General features: G+C 51.7%; 2 protein-coding genes across 2 annotated transcripts; both read right to left on the bottom strand.

The window, feature by feature from the left end:
• Window positions 1–2,408: 2,408 nt before the first annotated feature.
• On the bottom strand, window positions 2,409–3,926 carry TMEM121B (transmembrane protein 121B). Its single transcript, XM_062567509.1, has 2 exons — window positions 3,669–3,926; window positions 2,409–3,443 (listed from the first exon to the last, which is right to left on the bottom strand). The coding sequence occupies exons 1-2, from the start codon at window positions 3,924–3,926 to the stop codon at window positions 2,409–2,411; spliced, it is 1,293 nt and encodes a 430-aa protein (XP_062423493.1).
• Window positions 3,927–10,519: 6,593 nt separating this feature from the next.
• HDHD5 (haloacid dehalogenase like hydrolase domain containing 5) lies at window positions 10,520–20,353 on the bottom strand (the record flags this gene model as incomplete). Its single annotated transcript, XM_062590633.1, has 8 exons — window positions 10,520–15,074; window positions 15,670–15,858; window positions 16,178–16,352; window positions 16,821–16,854; window positions 17,359–17,452; window positions 18,940–19,052; window positions 19,994–20,194; window positions 20,321–20,353. Coding segments are annotated over 8 exons (1,209 nt in total), but the record flags the coding sequence as incomplete, so codon positions are not given.
• Between the last annotated feature and the right edge of the window lie 1,959 nt (window positions 20,354–22,312).

Genomic DNA, 22,312 nt, shown 5'->3' on the forward strand with positions numbered 1-22,312 from the left:
AACAAATTTGAACTTTACTATTAATGCAGTCAATGGTTGGAGTATGTGATGGCTGGATAAATTTCCGGTATGCCATTTTTGCATTAATGTTTTAAATGGAAAAAGGCACTCGCTGCTGAAACAGCAGCTTTGTTGTGTTGTATGGAGCAATACTGAAGCTGAGACTTGTTAACAACTCTGCTGTGATTCTTATTCTAGTCTCTCAGCTGTGCTTACGCTTCAGTGCGGTGGGGATGTCATTGTACACCCCTTGGCATTATCATAAAGTTAACCACAGCAAAACTTTGTGGGTGCTAGAGTTGAATAAAAAAAAACTCACAAAAAAGGGGAGAGGGCGACTGTTTTGACTAAAGTGGGGAGTACTCTTGGGTTCAGGTACCATCTCGTTCTCTCTTTAATGTTACCCAAGCTTTTTCTGAGCTTTCAGTGTCTTTTTAGTGCTGAAAGAGAGAGGCACAAAGGAGCAAATCTCTGTACAAGCACAGTCTACCTGCCATTTCATCCCCTTTGGCCAGGAAATTAGCATCCCCTAGACACATCTCACATCACATAGGAAAAATTCACAGTACTTAGTTTTACAATCACAGTCACTCACAGCACCAAGATTGTCCAGACAAAAGAAAAGTTACTGAAGAGAAGGCCACTGGCCAAAATTCACACAGCTGCCCGCCAAAGGGCTCAGATTATAAATAAAGCACTGGTGGGAAAGTTCAGCCTGGTCTTTGCTGGCTCTCCCCTTGGCTGGGGGAGAGCAGCAGGTCTGAACGGACCCATCTTGAGGAGCCCCTCGATGCTGGTCGGCCGCCCGAGGGCAGGGGGAGGAGAGCCCCGTGGCCCCACAGTTCTGCCCGTGGGAGTTGGAAGTTACCGGACTGTAAACATTTCGTTGTAGCAGTGTGTTAGAGCAGGCGGCGGGTCCTGCCCTGTGAAAGGGGAGGTGCGGGGGGAGGACTGGCATGGGCTGCACCTGGGGGCCTGCTCTTGCCTCTGGGTAGTAGGCAGCGGCACTTTATTTCCCCTTCCCACAGGGACGGCTTGAGCAACAGCTCTGGGCAGGAAACTTTGTGACACGTTTTCAATGAACGCGGTCCTGCCCGGATAACAAAATATAAACCTGTGAGGGGCGAAGTCCTCCCTCCGTGCCTGGCATCTGTGCTCCTGCTTTCACTTGACTGCTCTCAGGAACAGCTATAGACAGGCAACGGAGCAGGCCTTACCCCACACCAAGCACTCATGGAGCATAAAACCAAAGGTAATAGTGTTTCTACAGGAGGTTACTTTACAACTAACTTTTTCCCCCACCCACCCTTAACCGCATGCGTGCAGAGGGCAGGGTGCTGGCCTCTGGGCTTTCCCCAAGGGGCCGGAGCTTTAGCTCGGCCCCCTGCGACACAGGGACTCGGGTAGCACTTCGCTTTCTGTGCGGAGAAGTGAGGTGCACTGAGCACAGGGCCCACCTCGAGCAGCACCCAGCTCCTCTTCCCTGCTCATTGAGAGAGGAACGGTTTGCCAGCTTAGCCCATCCTGGCTCTGCCAAGCACATGGGGAGAGGGGCTGGAGAAAATCTGTCCAGCCTGCCCTGCCTGTGCGAAGGGAGCCCCTACACTCCACATAAAAGAAAACCCAACACTGACCCGGTAAGCATGCCTATTCACAGAGAAGTGAGAGCCCCCAGCAAGTGGGTGCTGCCGTCTGAAGTAAGCAGTAAGCTGCTGTAAACCCTGTTCTCACCAGAATTCAATGTCTCAGTGGTGGTGAAATGGGGCCTAAGCCCCCAGATTAATGTCTGTCTCAGGTTCATGTGTTTCTTTATCGTGTGAAGTCAATGTAAGATGCAAAAGGTTGAAGCACAGAGGTAGACGTTTTCGGCAAGGAGAAAGTGGCTTCTAGGCTCGCAATGACCTGGTGGCCAGCTGACTTCCAGAAGTTCCCAGCTGGTCCTCAAAGACCCTCTTCGACTCTGCTTGTTGGAAAACGGGGGTGGCAGCTTTGCAAGCCCTAGTGAATCCAGAGTGTGCTTCCTTCTGTCCTGTGTGCACCCCAAAGGCAGGTCTCTGCTGTTCAGACCTTTTTTCACATCTCATGGTGATGTTGAAGAAAGGGGGAAATCCGCTGGTCCCCTTTGCTTGGGGGGGAAAGAGAAAAGGAAACATCCACGGTGACGAAGCAACACGACAGCCTGGCAGGCAGCGAAGGAGACAGAGTTGGCTCTTTCCAACAGTGCAAAGTGGCGAAAGCACTGGGGAGAGACTCACTGCCGAGGGCAGGCGCATTTTTGGAGGTGAGGGACGAGCTCTGCTGCAGGGGGGTGAGCGCCCAGCTCCCGCCCGCGGTTCAGCCACGGGGAGGAACGCGGGGCTGGCGCAGCGGCTGGGGGGCACCTGCCGAGGCGGCACCAGTGCAGGGGCTCAGCCCTGCGCCGTGACCGCCAGCGCGTTGACATAGCCGTGGGGGCCCACGTCGGCGTCAGAGAGGCCATGGGGCAGCGGCGCGGCGGTGGGGGGCACGGGGGCCGCGCCATACTTGGCAGCGGGCACGGCGGCGGGGCGCAGAAGGCAGCAGGTCTCCAGGGCCTCCAGGCCGCGGCAGGCGAGGAAGAAGAGGTTTTTCAGCATGAAGAGGGAGAGGGGCTGCTGGTAGCGCAGGAGCAGGAGGCAGCGCAGCGCCAGGAGCGGCGCGTCCAGCAGCCCGGCGGGCAGCAGGAGGTGCAGGGCGAGGCGGGCGGCGCCGGGGGCGCGGGCGGCGCTGAGCTCGTACAGCCACAGCACCGGCGAGGCCAGGCAGAGGAAATAGACGGCGATGAGGAGGTAGCGGAGCGGCGCGGGCAGCGGCGCCGGCCGCCCGGGCTGCAGCACCAGCTCCAGCAGGGAGAAGCTGTCCAGCAGGTCGAGGCAGGTGGCGAGGAAGGCGGCGGCGGCGCGGTGCTGCGGCGGCGGCTGCGGCGGCAGCAGCAGCTGCCCGGCGCCCTCGGTGCCGATGGCCCGCAGCAGGCAGTAGAGCAGCGGCGCCGAGAGCGCCAGGGTGATGCGGAAGCCGGTGGTGCCCAGGGGCAGGCGCAGCTCGATCAGCTCCAGGATGGAGGTGCCCAGGATCAGGGCCGCCTTGGGCGTGAAGGCGATGGAGTAGATGAGCCAGGCGAGGTGCGCGTAGGCGAAGTCGCCGCCGCGCGGGGAGGCCCCAGCCCCGCGGCCCCCGGCGCCGCGGCCCCCGGGCGGCCCGTGCAGCAGCAGCGGGTGCGGCGGCGGCGGCCCGGGCGGCGGCGGCGGCGGCCGCTCCCGGCGACGCGCCCGGCTGTTGCGGCAGAAGAAGATGCCCCAGCCGGCGGCCAGCACCAGGTCGGTGGCGATCCAGCTGCACCAGTAGAGGTCGGTGACGGCGATCAGGTAGAGGTCCAGCAGCGCGCCCTGCCCCAGCAGCAGCACCAGGGACAGCGCCTTGAAGCCCCAGCGCCGCCCGCCCGCCGCCCCGCCGGGCCCCGGCAGCGCCCCGCCGCCCGCCGCGCCGCCGCTCGCCGCGCCGCCCGCCGCCGCCGCCCCGTACAGCTCCGCCGCCGTCATGCTGCGGCCCGCGCTGCCGCCGCCGCCGCCGCCGCTGCTGGTGCTGCTGCTGCTGCTGCTGCTGGGGAGCGGCGAGGCGGCGGCGGGCGGCGGGGCGGCGGGCGGCTGCACCAGGGGCTTGCTGATGCTGATGCTGTCCTCTTCCTCCTCCTCCTCCTCCTCCTCCTCCTCGGTGCTGCTACCGCTGCTGCGGGGGCGGCGGGCCAGGGCCGAGCCCGAGCTCGACCCCGAGCCCCGCCGGCTGCCGCCGCTGCTGCAGCCGCCTGGGAAGAGCGGCTGCCGGTCGGCGGCGTGCGGCAGCGGCGGCGGCGGCTGGAAGGAGCCCGAGGAGGAGGAGACCGAGCGCTGGTTGGAGGCAGCGCGGTGCATGGTCCTCCCCGGCCCCCGAGCCGGCGTGCTGGGCCCGACGGCCGCGCCGCGGCCCCGGCCCGCCCCCGGCCCGCCCTCCCCACGCCCCGCGCCGCCGCACCGGCCCCGGCTCCGGCCCCGGCCCCGAGGAGCCCCCGAGCGGCGGCAGCCGGCGGGCAGCGGCGGCGGGAGCCGCAGCCGCAGCCGGTGCCGGAGCGGGCGCCTCCGCCGCTGGTTGGTGGGCTGGGGGTGGGGGGGAGCAGAGAGAGACTGTGCAGGCAGGAGGAAGAGGAGGAGGGGGAGGTGGGGGAGGGGGCGGAAGGCTCCCTTCCCCAGAGGCTGCGGTGGGGCAGGCCCCGGGAGCCGTAACCGGAGGTGAGGGGCAGAGCAGGCTGGCACCTGCTCCCCAAATCTGAACGGAGCCAGGTGTGTGGGCTCCGCGCTGGAGGCGAGCAGGGACCCCCAGCGCCAGCCCAGGGCAGGGGCTCGGGGCACCTGAAGCGTCACAGCGCAGACCCTGGGCCATGCTGCCTGCGAGGCTCAGCGCAGGCAGAGCCAGAGGGTCCCGTACACATTTGCTGCCAGGTTCCCAGCAAAGCTGAAAAGGCAGCAAGGTTCCCCCATGTCATCAGCTCCAAAAGAACTGCAGCGCAGCACAAAAGCCTCCACCTGTACCAAGTGCCCTCCCTATACACAAACATATTCAGGCTTCTGCATGGGTAACTCCAGAAAGTCAGAAGTGCTTTAACAGCACTGTGTTCCCAGATCTCTCTGGGCTAACCGCGATGAGGGCAGAGGCCTGGCACTGGGCCTGTGCTCAGGCTCTAGCTTGGGGCTCCCCATCCATGGAGCTGGACATGCAGCTGCCCATACTTTCGAGTTGGTGTGAGTAATTGCACATCAAAGTAAGTCTTATTTACCCTATAGGTTTCCTGAGTTCAGCCAAGCTACGTGCTGAGTGCTCTGCCCAGCTGGCCTTCATGGGGCACCTGCTTTAAATTGATGCAAATAGCAGTAAGGTTCCTACCTCTACTGAAATCACTGCTCTGGGCCTTTACTGGACCACCAGCAATGATGTCCAGGAAATGGGCTCAGCATCAGCAATGATGACTGGACACACCACGTCGCTAAGTGGTTTGGTGCTCAGCAGCCACAGCAGCTCCACTCCTAAGCACACCTGTCAGTGATAAGCCCAGTGCTGCCAGACCATGAAGTGAAGCCTTCTACATAAGCTGCATCCACAAAAGTCTGTATAAATTACAATTGCTGATAAATATCCAAAACAACAAGACTTTTGAGGGCGTAGGCTAATCAACACACTGGGCTGAGAAAGCCCCAGCTGTTGAAGACCAAGAAAGGACATCCACAAGGCCAGTGACAACAGCCTACTATACAAGTGCTGGTGCAGCCTCCCTGGGGAGGCCTGTGTCAGTAAATGCCCGTGGATGCTCCTGACAACAAGCAGAAATCAGCCTGGCGTACCAGGAGGCTTCATGAACCTGAAACAAAGAAAAAACTGAGAAGGGGAGGGAGGAGCTCCAGGGTGGGCTGGCATGTGGAGACTTCTTTAGGCACATAGCAAGCAGGGGAAGAATAAGACGAGTCACAGCAAAAGTATTAGTCTGTTAACGGAGATCAGAGTAGGACCACAGATAAATCTGTTTTCTAAACACAGAACAGCAAAAAAAAAAAAAAAAAAAAAAAAAAAAAAAAAAAGGCAAAATAATAATAGGAAGCCAAGCAGACTTTAATCTAGTTACTTGGGCACCATAGTACTCAACTCCTAAATAATGCCAGCAGCCCACAGGCATACCCATGGTCTCCCACACTGGTTTTCATCCTGTTTTAAAGCCCATGCTGCTGCATCTCTGCAGCTATTGCCTGCATGGCTGGGTTAAATCTAGAAGGGGGGGGGACATGTGCTTTCTGCTACATTCACATTGTGTTTCAATGCTTAGGTCCATGCGTGCACTGTCTTGCTGTTTAAGAAGCATTTCTCTCTAATTCCCCTGCCAATTAGTGAATAAAAATACTTCACTTTGTGGTCAGGCACTACAGCATGTCACAAGAAACCCAATGCAAAATGGTCATGACACCTACAAAGATGCTTGCAGAGGGACCAGGATGCAGTGGGAGGCACCACCAGCCTTGTGACTGTGACATGTGACCAGCGCTCACAAGTTTAAAATCAGGTGAGTCCCAAGAGATCTGTCACCAGTCATTTGCCAGCGTGTGTCTGCCTGGCAGTGGGGGGGCTGAGGCTTTCTCCTGGCAGGCTGCAGAGAGCGCCGTGCAGAGATGCCCTGTATTTGGCTCGGTGGCCCCTGCCGAGGCGCATGGCTTGGGCGTCACGGCTGCGGTGTCGCCTCGACCGTGTTGCCAGAGGCCTGAGACTGTCCTTTCCCTCGGCAGCTCCTGTCTCTCTGCAGCCCATATCAACGCCTCAGTGGTGTTTCCACACTGTTGCTTTTGTAGTGACATTGGCCAAACTTTTCCTCTGCATTGCCAGGGTGTAGTGCCAGCCCACTGCCACCCAGCACATGAAAATTGCTAGCTATTAAGTGACAGAAGCAATATAATCACATTTTCTGCTGAGCTGACTGCACCTAAGGTAATTCAAGATGTAAAAAGACAGTGAGCAGTGAACCACCTCTCCTTTCCTTACCAAATGCACTATGAGGAGTTTGTTTTGCTCTCGAGACCTTTCAAGACATGTGAACTGTTTTGGAGACAAAATCCCTGTGCCTGGACTTTGCTGCTGAGCGCTGGTGTTCAGCCTACCAGGCTTTCTCTCTTTGATACCAAATACAGACTTGCCTGCCAAAGAAGAACACTATGGCCAAAGAATTTCTTTGTTTATATTTTTTGTACAACTGGACAAACGCGCTGCTTAGGGCTCGGTCAGGTATTTGCTGTTATACGAGGAGGATGAGTCTCGAGACTATGGCCAGAGAGGATGTCCATTGTCCGCATCCTGTTTCAGGCTCAAGCACAGCCTAGTGCCCCTTTTCTTTGGCTGAGGTCAAGAGTTTGCCCAATGCCCCTGTGATTCAGTCAGCTCAGGATGGCTGCAGGTCAATCTGAGCAGCAACAACAGGCTACAAATAATACAGACTGTGCCTCTATCATGTGGTTTCTCCATAAAGACTAGGTTAGATGGCAGTGTAAACACGTGATCTAGGGTAGAGGGTAAAATCATAATCTTCTGGACTGAATCCTGGTCATCATTTAGAGGGTGTCCTTCTCAAGGTAAGCCAACATTTGGGTCACTGACATCATTAATGCGACAGAGACCTGTCAGTCCTGAGAACTGGCTAAACTGGTCTTGCTTCTAACCCATTTACCTGTTACTACAAGAAAACTTTTCAAGGGACAACAGGACCCGGAGTGAAAACAGATCGTCCATCTGGGCCCCTCAGGACAACAGTCTTCATACAAATAGGGCTGTTCCTTGTGCTACATGGGCCACAGGCAGCGCTTGCTTTGCCTTGCTGGCTTTCCTGCCCAGGGTTTGTGGCACAGTGTGTTTCCTCGTGCTTGGATGCTGTAGGACACGTTCATTTAGCTGTCCTAGAAGTCTGCTCACATCTTCTCTCCTTTCGAGCTTGAGGCTTGCTTCACAGACATTTGACTGTGTTTCTTGGTGGACTGGACTCTGTCCCACCTGTTGGGGTAAGTGCAATTGGACAGAGTCCCTGGAGTTTTGAGAGGAATGAGCAGTCTCATTGCCAGCCCTGCAGCTGGACTGCCCTCCTGGGGAAAACGGGCTCCGACATGCTGGCCAGGTGAAGCAGCTAAGGCAGCCCAGGGGGAAGTATAGTAAGTGAGGCACCTGTGGGGAGAACTGGGTGCTAAGTGGGTCTGCATGGGTTAGCACCTTGCTGCCCCTGGGAATACGGCTGTGCTGGGCTGGTACTTGGTGAGCAGGGCAAGAGGAGCTGCATGGAAATGTTCTCCAGGGATGGTAGGATTGCTGCTGAGGAGGCCCCTGTGCTAGAGGTAACTGGGGAGGGGATCTGGCAGCCTTTGGGCAAGGGGAGCTATGTGTGGGGAGCACTGGGATGGAGAGCAGGAGCCAAAGGCTTCCTTGGGCTGAGCGTGGGCTTTCAGATCCGATGCTTCTCCAGGCCAGCAGAGTGCCGCAGGGAGAAGAAAACCTGAACAAACAGGTGCGAATAAGAAAAGAGTGGAAGGAAGCAGAAATTGTGCCTGTGTTTTAAAATGGAGGTAGGGGGAGAAATATCTTCTGCTTGAGAAGGCACTCAAGAGCTTTTTGTAGCATGCTGTAGGATGAAATATGACAAGCTGATGTCTCCCACATGATCCAGTTATTTAACGCAATATGCAGTCCTTGGAGGTGTTAGTGCTTAATCATTACTGTTAAAACACTAAAAGGCTAAACTATAGATAGCTTCTACTCTACAGCGACTCCAAAGCCATTTTTCTGGCCTTTTTATATATTTATGTGTGTTTGTGCATATGCATGTGTTTAAAGGCTAGCAGTGGAGAACAAGGTTTTATGAAATAGTCATAGTGACTACCTAAAATGCTACCATTTCTAGTTTTCTCTACTAGTGGAGACAAGCAGAGTGTCCTCAAAAATACCCCTGCTGGGGGAAAGGCAAAAATTCTTGAGGGCAGAACTCAAGAGGAAACAAAATAATGACTCTATTTCTTGAGAAGAAGGGAGGAAAAAAAGAAAGAAAGAGACAAAAATATGCCAGAAGAAAAGACCAGAAGCTAAAACCCTGATTATACCCTGCAGTAAGCTGTCAGAAACCGGCAGCAGTGGGAGGGAGCGAGAAGAGGCAAAGCTGATTTCAGTAAGTTTGAATTAGTGTAATCTGCTCTAACCATACTTAAAATGCATTTTGTGTGGGATGGGAAGGCTCTGATGCACACTTTGTAACATGGTTATTTAATCTATTAAAATGTCCAGGGTGGAAGATACAAACAGGCGTAGAGCAGTCTCACCTGGCCAGTACCGAAAATTCAAAGATGCCTCAGTGTGTTTACCTCTGAATGCAAAGTCTTTGTAACTAAACTGCTGATTGAAAATTCTGATTTTGGGGAATATAGGTCTCCTTCAAAAGGATATGAGTGTTTAACAACCTATTACTTATAAACAAATTTCAGTTCAAAGACTGATACTGATGTAAAATGCAGATTTTTTTTTCATGCTTATTGTGGTGGGGCACAGGTTTCAGGTGCATAGTGGCTTTAGGGGTTGTTCTTAATATTTTGTGTTTATCCAGCCTCGGCACATAGTGTGTACTGGAACTGACCTTAGGTGAAGAAAATGGAAAATAAAAAGATCTTGATAGCTGAACAGACTGAAAGGAAAAATAAGGTTTTTTTATAGTGAACTAGAGAGAAATATTTTTGTGACAGAACAGCTTGGCTCCTAGTTTTGGTCCTGCTTGTGTGGGTTTATGAAGTGCTTCAGACTGGATCCATAAGGGTCTTATGTGCGTTATTTTCACCATATCGTCCCTGTGGGTACATAAATCCATACTCGTCCAAAGGACTTGTGCCTTTATAATTGATGCTAGCTACACTCGGTAGAGGGTGGGTTTGGGCATGCCCCTGAAGAGCCCACATCAGTACCAGGGTGAGCCGGTAACTGCTTGTGTTTGAGATCCATCATCATCTACAAACTAAGCATTTTTCAGCACTTCCTCCAGAAGGTGCTCCCCCAGACTTGCCTGGCAGCAGTCCCTCGGCCCCTCTTGTTTAAGCTGTTCCTTCATCAGTGTTTCATTGCACCCTTCATTTCGTTTAAGTATTTCTGTGTGGCTCTTCAAGGCAAGTAAAATATTGCGCACTGACTGTTTCTAGGTCACTAAAGCTGAAGATTTTCACCTGGTAGGATCTCAAATTTTTCATTTGCTGAAGTCAGTGGAAGCTCTTGGCTCTACTGCGAGAGTTTCTGTCAGTTACTATCTGTAACTGTCTCTGTAACTCCACTCATATTTTCCAAAAGGTACCAGAGCATGGCTCCTGTCAGACAAGTTGGGCTTCTTTTATGATCACTAATGGTTTTACACAACAGCTAGTAAGCTAACGGTAAGGATGGTTTTTGTATGCCCTTAGGCTTGTTCTCTCTCTGCAATAGCAGGTTGAATTGGTGATACCTAGTTTTTGGCTTCCCTACACTGTAGTAGTCATTACAAAAAACTGCTTGTGCAAGGTCACAACTAAATGCCTTCCCTGAAAGTGTATTATATACAAGTGGCATTCCCAAACTTACCGAAAAATAGCTTAAGCTACTTAGTGGGGGTTGGGGGGAGCGAGGGTAGGGAGTGTATGCAGCAGAAAAACAGGCCTTGATGACTGTGAATAGTCAGCAAGGATGTCATAGTTTGTGATCTGTCATGTTTTTTCCTCTACTAAAGGGGGAATGGTCAAAGTTAATTTATCTCACCTGTGTACAGCAGATACAGAGCTTACAGGGAATGATAGTTTGGCCCATCAAAAGAATTGCTGGAGGGGTACCCTTCAGAGTGGCTCCCTAAAGAAAACCTGAGAATGGCTTGATGAACAGAAGACGACAGAATTTGTCCTGGTTATTTTCTAAGACAAAGGCATGAAAAAGGCCAGGACAATACTCATGATACAGTACACACAGCATGTTAAAATTTATTTCACAGAAATCCTCTTTTGTTATTTTTTTCATACGTGCTAGTTCAAAGGAGCAGCTCTGGAACTGGGTAGAACTTAACACGAAAGCTAGAAATATCAGAGCTTGTGATTTCTATCTACGATACATGATCACCCTGTTACAATGCACAAGATATAATCTGAAACCCAAATTACCCATTTATCAGATAAAAAAGACATACCAGCAATAGGATTGGAAGAAAGGGCACAGTAGTGTTACACCACTCCCTGAATGGCAGGCTACAAGCTGTTTGTGTCCTGTAGAATAAGGGAATCATCTTCTCTGGCCACCCTTTTCAAAACCACATTTTGTCCTTTATTGCAAGACATAGAAGCTCTGCTTCAGGTCCAAAATAACTTATCCATCCTGCAGTTACTCTGTGCTGTTCTCGGTTGCCTCACCTCACTACTTGCTCCTTTAGGGCTTGACCAAAACTCATCCATCTGCAGCACACAGAGCTGTTAGGATCAGGTCTTCATAGCATTTGTTGCAACAGGGAAATGCACCATATAAAAAAATGTTACAGGATTACATTGGCAAGTGAAATCCTCTCTCCTGATTACTATGTTCAATAATGTGCATAGAAGTATGCTTACTGGAAAACAGAAATATGGTATCTAAAATACCACATCTGTGTAATACGTGAGCCAAAGGAAGGGTTATGTTCCAGCCACACTTAAAGCTAATTCCAGAAAACAAAGCAAGAGGAAGGACTTTATCAAATTCTATTATTAACAGGCACCCATCCACAGATAGATACAGATCTGCAGATCAGCCAGCAGCCTGCACAGTGTTCTACCACAAAACTCATGGAACAGGTATCTGGCAAGTGCTTCTCATTGTAGAAATCTTCTATAACCAGGTCAGTATCAGCAGCTGGAGATCCCAAATTCCTACTCCACTCACTGTGCCCACACAGTTCCTTGGAAGTGACTCAGACAAAGTGCACTGTTTCAAGGAGCTGAGCAGAGGAAGAGGGACAAGTTCTCTTTGTGGCTCAGACCAAGGGTAGCTCATTTGACTTATCAATGCACAGACCGAGCAGAGCCCTGCATGCAGCATTACTTGGCAAGAATAGGGGAAAGGATAGGAAATTCTTCTAGCTTTCTTCTCCCTTCTCCCCAGATTCAACTTAAAAGTGAAGCTTCTTTAATCACTAAAGCTCCTCCTATGCATTTTAAAGACTCCCAGAGCACTGTTTCAACTCTAACATGCTAACCTCCTCCTACCCCACCAAAACTGAAGCTAAAAGCAGATTTGGAATCCAAAGCAGATTCACGTCAGTCAGTTCATCTTCACTACTGTTCTAGAGATGGAGCTGCCTGGCTCATTCTCCATGCAAATGCAAAACTGTTCCCTTTTTGGAGGAGGCCCTATCTCCTCCTTGCTACTTACCTCACTTCTGGCTGAGGTGGGCTGTGCATGTTGATATGAAATTACAAAACCGCCTGCGATCTCTCAAAATTTCTCTGCACATTCCTTCCACAAAGCTACCACAGTTATCAGAAATGGCAGCCAGAGCGCCTGACTCAACTCAGGACAGAGGGTTTGACAGCACTGCAGCCCCTGGGAACACTGTCTCAGCAGCATCCTGTCTTTGAGCAACGGGCACCATGATCTTAACACATCACAAGAAAGAGCTCTACCAAAGGCCACTGCACACACAGATGGACAAACCTTAGTATTTCTGCAGATAAGTACCTACCCAAATGGAAGGCATGGCCAGCAGCGAGGCTCCCTGTTGCCTATGGCCTAGAAGACAGTTTCCAGTTAATCCTAATGAAGTCACCAGCTAATCACCAAAGCTAGCAGATATTGCTCAGAAAAGGAGCATTCCTCTTCCTGCTGCTGGATGTCACCTGTGGAAGTGAGGTTGAGAGACACCAGAGTGAGTCTAAGAATAAATGGGATTTGGGGCTCCAATATCAGGCCTCGCACACTGGGTCTAGAGCACATTTCTGACTCTGGAGATGCTCTGAAAGTTAAAAGACCTTCTCCATGTTAAACACAAAGTCAACCTCTGTACTTATTCTTCTGGGAACTGGAAATGAGCTTTTGTACAAGCAGGTTAAACAATCATTTCTTTTTCTCTCCAGTGAAAGACAAAGAATTAAAATTTAAGACTGTGTTCCTCACATCACAGCTTCTCTTAGAAGCAGCCAAGTGATTTTTGTCCTGATGAGACAAAGAAGAGCCCCAACTAGTGCTAAGTGAGGAAGAGACTGCTTCCCATTACAGATTTCATAGGAGGGGAGTGCACCCAGAAGTATTTTTCTGCTTCTGTTCGGAATATAAGGGAGAGAAAGAACTTGCCCTGTTAGGGAACAGAGAAGGAACTCTTTGTCTCGGTCACTGACAGAGCACCAGCCCCCTCAGGGCACAGAACCTGGCATAATGTAAGCAAAGAGCCCCCTCTGCAGTGTGACCTTCCTAGCAAGATACAGCAGTACTGGAAGAGGAACAGAGAGAGCTGCCGACACAGAATGTCTGTGCGTGTGGATGCTGAGATTTTAATTGAGAACACCACAGACTTCTGTGCAGTATTATCTTGTTTGTACCCTGTATATGCAGCTGCCTGGTAAAATGGGAAGGAGGGAAATGGAGGCACCTCAGACTGAATTTTAATCTCTAAAAGGGGCAAGTAGGGTATAACTACGAATATGATTCAGTGTATTGGCTCCAAAGGCTTTCTGTTGCTTACGCAGATTGGCTTATGTTTTTAAAATCATGATGCTCGTCTGCAATTAAGAAATCCCTTCCTGAGCCAATCTTTCACATAAAGATTCTCAAGTAATGTTTACTTAACTTTTTAGGACTAAGGAGACACAAGCTGTGAACTTTCTCTGACTAGTCGGCACTAGGGAAAGAGAGGCAACAGAAGGCATATGCTGTTAGGGGTATGAATATAGTCCTGGGCAGCAAGACCCCAGCAACTAATGCACGTTAGTAGGTTCCACCTCCAGGCTGCAGGAAGGAGAGGGAACAGAGACCCTATTGGGGAAAGTATCAGACCATATGGGATATCCCTGAGATGCAAACCACATGGGGGTGAGAGGAAAGATGGCAGCAAAGGACAGACTGACTTGAGCTCCTATAGATCAAGACTGGGGGTTGGGGCTTGGGTACGATCCTGGCTCTTTCGACCCCTAAGTACAAGGAAGAAGCAAAGGTGAGCTGCAACTCGTGCTAGCCAGCCCTCGTTCTCAGCGGCCTCCCTGTGGAAACTGGGCCAACCGGAGCAGGGGGCTGCCCTTTGCAACAGCTGGGGCCAGGCTGGTCACAGGAACAGCCTCTTGCTGCAATGCTGAGTTCTGGGCAAAGACACCTCTGGAAATCCAGACACTGAGGTGTTTCCCTCTGCTATTGAGAGCCAGCTGCTGAATCCTAAGGCTGGCTGCAAAAGGCAGAAGTACTCACAGAATGCTAAATAGTGGGGAGGGAATAATACAACTTTTCCCTTGGCCCTGCAGCAAACTGCTCTGGCAACTGCTGCTTCCTTTCAGGGGGCCTGCCCCCACCTTAACTGCTGGAGGGCTACAAAATGGGATTTTGTTTCAGACTGACAGTGACACAGTGCCAAATCCCCAAGCAAGTAGAATTTTTTTTAAGTCCATAGGCACTTATTCACTGAAGGAGAGTGTAAAGAGTTAAAGCCTTCCCTTGGCAGAGTGCCACCATAGCAGAGCTTCTGGGCTGCTCACATCACAAACTGGACGAATGGTACATTGTACGTATGGTATGTTGGCTGATGGTGCCTCTTTGCTCAGGGAAGAGCTTCATCCTCAAATACATTGCAAAGAGGAGAGTAGGCTCGTCTGATTCCTGTGCACAAAGGGTGCAAGAGAAGGAACCCCGGCAGAACAAAACTGGACTGCTGGGACAGGCCTTCTCATTATATCCCATAATTCCCATTATGGTTCAATTTGTGATTGTAGCAACGTTAAGTTCACAGTTGAAAGCCTGCTGGCAGCTGTCAGGATTGCAGAAGAGTATCAGTACAAACAAGGGGTGTTTAAAGGAGTTTTCTTTCATGTTGGCTAGACTAGATCACTCCAGGTCTTTCCCTGTTCTCCCCCTCTCCCCTTTCCACTACTGGAAACCCCTGACTGTAGATCTTTGCGGCACACCTGTCTTATCCCTAGCTCCAGTTTTCCTTCTTGAAAGCAAGTTGCACAGCGTCATTTACATCCGGTACTACGTAAGATGCCTCCACCAGGCTGGGGTCAAAGCAGAAGTCCCGATGCCCGTGGAACACAGTCTCCGGCACACATTCCTCTGGGTTATTGGGAACATCTGTATTGTGGCGGTAGACCCCGGTGCAGACCAGAATCGACTCACAGCTCTCCATTGAAATGTTGCAGTCCTTCCTTTGCCCAAGTTTCTCCTCAGTTTGGGGACTAGCTGCCAGTGGGCTCCTCTTCACCCCAGCCTGGACCTGGTTCTGGTGAGCTGACTTGAGGTAGCTGTTGTAGAGGTTTGCCCCATAGATATCGGACATGGGATTATCCCTGGATAAGGCCACAGTATGAAACAGAAATGAGAAACTAACCCATACATCAAGTTCTGGCTCTGACATATTGGGATTAAGGCAGCACTAAGAGAGGAAGGGGCACAGGACACTTGCTAATGTCAAGAGTATCCCCTAGACTGGACCAGTAGGGGATGTGTAGGACACAATGATGTGTCCTGTTCAGCTGTGGTAAAGGACACATGCTTCACAAATGTTTTTTTTCAAAGGGAAAAAGACACACCCAAAGCACTCAGCAGGTTCTGTCGTTACTGTAATGCAACCGTTATGACCCCAGAGTGTTTAGCCAAATCAGCTAATGGTACTACATCCGGGTCTTCTATCTTTTTCTTTAATCCAGTCATGTCACATGCATCCTGCAGCAAGAGCTTTCCTCAGCTGACGGTGCCCTTCTAATTATTAGAAGCATAGGGTGCAAAGATCTAGCAAACCTTTGTTCTAGGACAAGAGACACCAGCAATGACTTGATGATTTTGGTGTTCATTTTAGCAATTCCCATTAAAAAAAAATAAAAAACTTTAAAAAATCCAGAATACAACTCCCTAAGGAAGCAAGCAGGAAAGATGGTCTCTTACCCAATTGCATAGAGGCGTCGTATGGGAGACTTCCAGCCTTGTTTCTCAGCCTGCTGTTTTATCAGGTATTCGGCATAGCGGTAGGTGACTGTGCTGGGTTTGCCAATCAAGGCCTCGTACTTCAGCTCACGGCCTGTCACTTTCTTGTAGATGTTCTCCAAGCAGAGAAGGAAAGTGCCATGGCCAAACCTGCTCCGAAAAGGAAGTCATCAGTGCCCTCAGTCATGCCACTTGCATGGCAAACACCCCTCTGCGGGGAGGGCCATCTGCTGCAACCAGGGTATCACCTGGTTTGGACACTGTATCTACCCACACACCTACACAGGAAGTGATTTGCCTTTTGTATCTTTTAAGTTTTAGTTTTTGTTTCTCAGACAGTTTTAGTGTCTCTACTGCTAACAATGCCATAATGTCAGGTTCTTGCACTGAAGAAACATACTGTGTAAGAAAAGATCTGTAAGAAAGCTGTATGAACTAGGTTGAAATAAATATCAGACATGTTTTTCACCTGGGCATCTTGGCTTCAGCCATCCACAGAAGATCCATGTTGCAGGCGAGAACAGGCAGATGAGGATACGGTATATCTTCCAGCTCTGCCCCAGGGTTCCCATTGCTCAAGAGTACATCAATAATAAGTTGTAGACTTGTCTCCCACCTGACCGGCTCCCCAAACAGAATCACCCCTGAAATATTTCGAGAAACGCTTTGACACTCACAGCACACAAGTACAGGACCTATTAGCAGAAGCATAATGTCTGCCATACTGCACTTTTCCAGAAGAAATAAAGTAGCCATCCTGAAGGAATAAAAGAGCCATCCACTCTTCACTTTGTTCCCTCTGGTGGGATGCCCTGGCTAATACTGCTACAATAACAGCACAGCTAGTAGCAGGCTCCGGTTTGCATAGGACTCTGCTGCGTTCACCACTGCTTCCAGGTGTTGGGAATGTGGTACAGAGAGGAGTTGGCTTCAGTCTTATCAGCTTGTGCTTCATGCTGCGCAAGTGCAGCTAGACTGCCTCCAAACTGTATCCTCTCAATAAGCTGCCTGTGGATACTGCTGAGCTGACAGCACATTATTAGCTCCTATCCCAGCTTGCTCGCCTGTTATTTCTGCTTGCTGTTCACACGTAAACAAAGGCTACTGCTTACCTTCTATAGTGGGGAAGTCAGTGGTTGGAGGAGGCTGCCAGAAAAAAATAGAAGGCTGAGTTATTAATGTAAAAGCTAATGCCCTCTTCAAAACAGAAACAAAAATGCTTCCTATGACACTGCTAGGGTTGACCCATGAAAAGGTAGGATAAAGCCCCTATCAGACTACTCTGAATCCCCAAAAAGATTCTTTTTACCCCTCCCCCCCCCCACCCAGATTGGATTTCACAGATCCTGCATTCCTGTCTCTCAGACCTGAAGAGGTCAACCAAACTATCCTGTCAGTCACTGCAAGGAACTGCAATGAAACACAGCCATGGCACGCGGGAGAAAGAAGAGGGCAAAGTTACTGCCCTTTCAACAGGAGCCAACACTGGAAAGCACAGGAGATTCTGGCTACTTGGTACCAATCCCAGGCTCTCGCTAGAGAAGGTCTAGCCAAAGGCACAGCTGCTCTGTGTCTTTGCAGCTTCTTCCCACTGTGCTATAAGCTGTAACACAGTAGACCACTCGTTCTACTGACATATCAGGAAATTACCAGCTCCTTTGGCCTCCGACTTTGATCCACCATGTCCAACAGGGGAAATGCCTTCCTCAGTGCCTCTATGGTGACCACATGTTTGAACCCCAAGCTATTGCAGATCATCAAGGAAAGATAGAGAGGTTATTTCTTAAAAATAAATAAATAAATAAATTATTTGCAAAGGCATCTACAAGGTTAAGAAACACAAGCCCCAGTAGCAGAGCTGTTACTTACACCTGATAATTGGTTAATTTCATTGTTTTCAGTCAAACTGTGTGTTATGTATCAACTTAAAGGTGGTCCTAAAGGTCGAAAAGACTGGAGGGATTTACTTTGTCATTAGCAGCCTCTGGTGGTAGGTCAAGAAAAGAGATTGCTCCAGGGCAGAACGGATGTGCTTTGGGAGACCTTTTAAGACCAGGATTCTGGTATTGGGGCAGTGCAGGGGGCTGGCCAAGCTTCTGGACTGAAGTAGAATCAGTAAAGCTCTGGATTAGCTTGCCTGGGGACAAGAAAACAGTGCATGCTGACAAACCAAGGCAAGGGAAGGCTGAACCGTACTTGTTTGCAGGATAACTTGCCATTAGCTTCCTCTACTTGCTCTGGGGAAAGGCAAGAACAGGCCAAGACTTTGTACCAAGTGCATTCAAATGAAAGTACAAGGTGTGACTCTGTATGGGTGTGTATGAGTAAGCGTGTGCATGTGCTCATACACAAGGGGAGGGTCTATTGTTCTGTTTTCCTGTTTATGTTGCTCTCTGCCAGACCCATTAAGCCGACTCAAAGATGCCACTGGAAAGACAGAACAGTGACCCAAGCCCACAGCTTCAGAGAAGCTAAGTGAACAGCAACAGGTCTGGATGAGGTCCTCTTTACAGAGTTAACCCTGGCACTAAAAGCGATATATCTTCAAAGGCCCTAGAAAAGGGAATGGCACTGTGAAAATGAGGGGAAACTCAAAAGACACCTAAGCAATAAGCCAACAGGCTGAAACGGTGAGCAGACACATAGGTTGGGATGTCACAAACAGTGCAGGTGCTTCTTTCCTGCTTGTAGAAGTAGACTATGCCAGACCTGCTTTGCACTCTGCCCAACAAGGGAATATGCATGTGGGATTGATTCTCTGTTAAACCACAGCCCTGCACCTTGGCATTCTGCTTTTATAGGCATTTGCTTAAAATCACGTTCCTGGGAGAAATCTTAATTGTGGAGGGTTGGCTGTAATCTGTAATTTAGTTTGCCTCTAAAGACTAGGTAGGAGCATAGTACTATCCCAAAAGAGAAGAGATTCAAAGCCTGCAGGTGAGATCCCACCAGGAAGAATAGCAGTGCAGCTCACAGAACAGCTAATCAATGTGAGGAGTAAAAGGCAGACCAAGGAAAGACAGAAGATAAAGGCAAATGACGAGTGCCTGCACTTGAGCCTCTCCATAAGGGTCCCTCCCCATAAGACCAGTGGCCTTCCCGTTTCCTTGCCCTCCTGCAAGCTGACTGAGCAAATGCTCTGGGTACAGGCAGGGTTGGAAGAGCAGTGTTTAGTTGGGAGGCTACAGCGGGAAAAGCAGCCAGCTGCAAGACAACTGTAGCAAAGGATACTTCTGGGCGTTCTCCTCCACAGGTCCCTGGCCCGCCACTAGCACACACTTCTGGTGGAACTGACTGAAGAGCCGCAGGGGGCTGTGGGACAGGATCACCTGCTCTGGAGACACCTGCAGAACGGAGGAAAGGTGCTCGGGTGAAAAATGTGGAAGATTTGCCCTTCTCCATGCAGTGTTCAGCAGCAAGGCCGCTTCCCTTTCGCCACGTTGCTGCCTTCCTCCGCCCATCCCTGTTGTCCTTGTCAATTAATAGGTCATACCAAAGCAGAGCTAGTCATTTAGTGGGATCTGCCATGGACCCAGCTCCAGCTGACAGCCACACAGACACACTCAGACTGCATCCGAACAGGATTCTCTCTCCTTCGCTCAGCAGTGCCTCTGCACAGGTCCTGACGGGAGCAAGGGTAGATCAAGGCAGGGCTTCCTACTCCTGTGTGCTCCTGCTAGAGCCCTCTTTCTGTAGCCCCCTTGCCAGGCCAAGCTGGCCTAAAAACACATACGTTTTTCTTCATTATTTATTTAGCTCCGAGGAACAAATTTATATTCCCCACCCCTAGTGGACCCAGGCTCAGCAACCGGAAGCCAGCTTATTTTGACTGAAGTTTCAAATCTGTTTGTACTATGAAGGTCAAAGTTTCCTCGCCCTTAAGCCCTCCCCAGAAAGCCGTGCTGGGAAGGCTCCCTCCTCCTCTTGATGCTCCTGTTCAAAGTACAGATACACAAAATCAAATTCAAGGTGCTGTGAAAAAGCAGTTTCTCAATCACTTGGACTTATTTCACCCCAGTGTAAGAGCTTCCCCCCTCCTCCCCATGGGAAAGCCCGGCATGGGCACCGCTGGGCAACCTCCCGGCTGCGGGGCACAGCCGACGTCCTCGGCCGGCCGGCTCAACGCCCAGCGCTGCGACGCAGAGCGAAACGGCGGTGGGGATGGGTTTCTTCCCCCGTCTCCCCGCGCTGGGGGTGACCCTGCCCTAGGCGATACCTCGCGGCGTCCGCGCTGCGTTTCCCGCCCGCAACGGGGGGGCAGGTGGGTGTGAGGCCGGGCAGTTACCTGCAGCCCCAGAGCCCGTGACAGCTCTTCGGCCTTGGCCTTCCTCAGGCAGTTGCCGGCGTTGGTGAGGAAGACGACGGGCACCCGGAGCCGCCCGCCGGCGTCGGAGAGGGCGCGGAAGGCGTCGCGGGCGGCGGGGATCACCTGGCTGCCCCGCACCAGCACCCCGTCGATGTCGAAGAGGAAGCCGAAGGCCGGCGGCTGCAAGGCGAGCGGAGGGCACGGTCACCGCGGCCCGGCAGCCCCTTTCCTCCCCCTCCCCCCCCCGCTGCGCCCTTCCCGCGCCGCGGCGAAGGACATGGCCCGGCCCGGCCCCCCGCCGCTCACCCGGCCGCCCCCGCCGCCGCCGCGGCCGCGGACAGGAGCCGCCGCGCCGCGCAGCGCCCCGCGCCCGGCCCGCAGGCAGCCGCGCAGCGCCATGCCGCGCCGCCGCCCGCCCGCCTGCCCGCGCGGCCCCGGGGCGCGGCGGCGGGGCACGCCGGGGCTCGTAGTCCCCGGACTACAACTCCCAGGGAGGCGGGACGCGGGGCGGGACGCGGGGCGGGCGGCGGCGGCGCTACCTGCCCCATGGCGCCGGCGAAGGGGCGGGACGGGGGAGAGGGAGGGCGGGTGGCGGCGGCGGCGGCCGCCGCGCGGGGCCCCCGCGCCGCCCCGCGTCACAACGCGGCGCCGCCCGTTGCCGCGCAGCGCCGGTCTGAGCCGGTTGAGTCCGGCCACTTCCAGCGGGGGGGGGGTCCGGGGGCGGGCGGGGGCTGTGGCGCCTGGCCCCGCGTTTTGGGGGTGCGACCCCCCCCATGAGACCGAGCCGTGGGTTTGGAGGGAGACAGGACGCGGGCTCCCCACGGGGCGGTGTCACGCGTGGGCGAGCGCGTGCCTGGCCGTGGCCGCATCCCTAACGGCTCCTCCCGCCCTTTCCGCAGCAGGCAACGGCGCTGGCGCCCTAGAGATAGAGCAGCCAGGGCTCGGATCTCGAGTTGGTGTGTGCGTCGAGGGCGCAGCACAGTGGGAAGGGCGCTGATAGTGGCGTGTTTCCTAAGAGTTTGCCCCGACACCGGCTCTGGGGCGCTCAAACACTTGGTTTAAACGCTGTCTTCGTCTCCACTGAGTACGCTTCCGAAGTTTTCACTGCGCTGTTACAGAGAAAAACTTGGGATTTCAGTAAAACTGGGAGAGAAGCTGAAGATGGCGAGCGATCATAGGAGCGGGCATCTGTGTTGAGGAGGAGCAGTGAAGCTGGCAGGATTTGATGTGATGGAGGAAAGTGGAAGCGCTCGAGGGAAGCAGATGCAAACGGCCCCTGCGAGAGGAAAGCCGTGCAAGATCACTAACGAGGAAAGATGAAGGCTGGACGCGAGCTCGAGGCCTAGACCCCTCCAAATCAATTATACAGGCCTTTGCAGAGGTTTAATAAACCACTTATCCTACCTGCAGTGGACATGCAAAGGATCTTCACTGCATTTTTTTTTTTAAAAAAAAAAAAAAAAACTATGCAAACGCCTACCGTGCCTTCACTCATTTTTTTTTCTATACAAACTCAAGTCTTTTATCCTACAGATCTCTGTTTTCTAAAACTCTGATCATTATTCTTATTCTCTGGTGCACTCTGAACCTCTTTCTTGTGGTGTGCCACAGAAATCTTGATACTGTATTTTGGTGTTTTTTTTCTAGTGCTGAATAGAGCTAAAGGTTTGCTTAATGTCCATAGAGAGGAAACAATGTTTGTTTGCTTTCTGAGTAGGTTGTCTGTCTCCTGACTTCCATGGTAAGGACAGGTTTGGCACGTATGACTTCAGGCATCCCAGCATGATTGATTGTTTTTATGTTGTCGTTCCCGTGAACTGCAGTGTTGATTCATTTTTGACCCACTCTAGCTCCCAGAGCCCTTTCTGTGGAGATATCACAGCATCAGCAACAAAAGGTTATACATTTATGCAGACGGTTATTCCTCCTTAAGGGCCCTTGCTGTTACTGAATTACTTACCGTTTATTTTACATCATTTCTACAAGCTGCCAAGATCACTTTTATTTCTTAGATGTGTTTGGAGCTCCTCCTGCTCTGGCAGAATTGATGCTGGCCTTGGAGGTGCTACTCAAAGCATTGAGTCTTAGCAGCCTCACAACAGGCCGTTGTGGAATCGGGCTCAAAACCATCTTCCAGTAGCAGGACTGAGCTAATTACAGCTACTCTTAAATACATCTTCTTAGCTAGTTACACACCCACTTACAGCTCGGGACTTCCATCTAGCAGACCTTGTTTCCTTTGGCTGCTGAAGAAAAATACGGTCAAAGAAAGAACCAAAGACCTTCTAAAATTAAAAA

The sequence above is a fragment of the Rhea pennata genome, chromosome 1 (genome assembly GCF_028389875.1).
Source record: "Rhea pennata isolate bPtePen1 chromosome 1, bPtePen1.pri, whole genome shotgun sequence".
Taxonomy (NCBI): domain Eukaryota; kingdom Metazoa; phylum Chordata; class Aves; order Rheiformes; family Rheidae; genus Rhea; species Rhea pennata.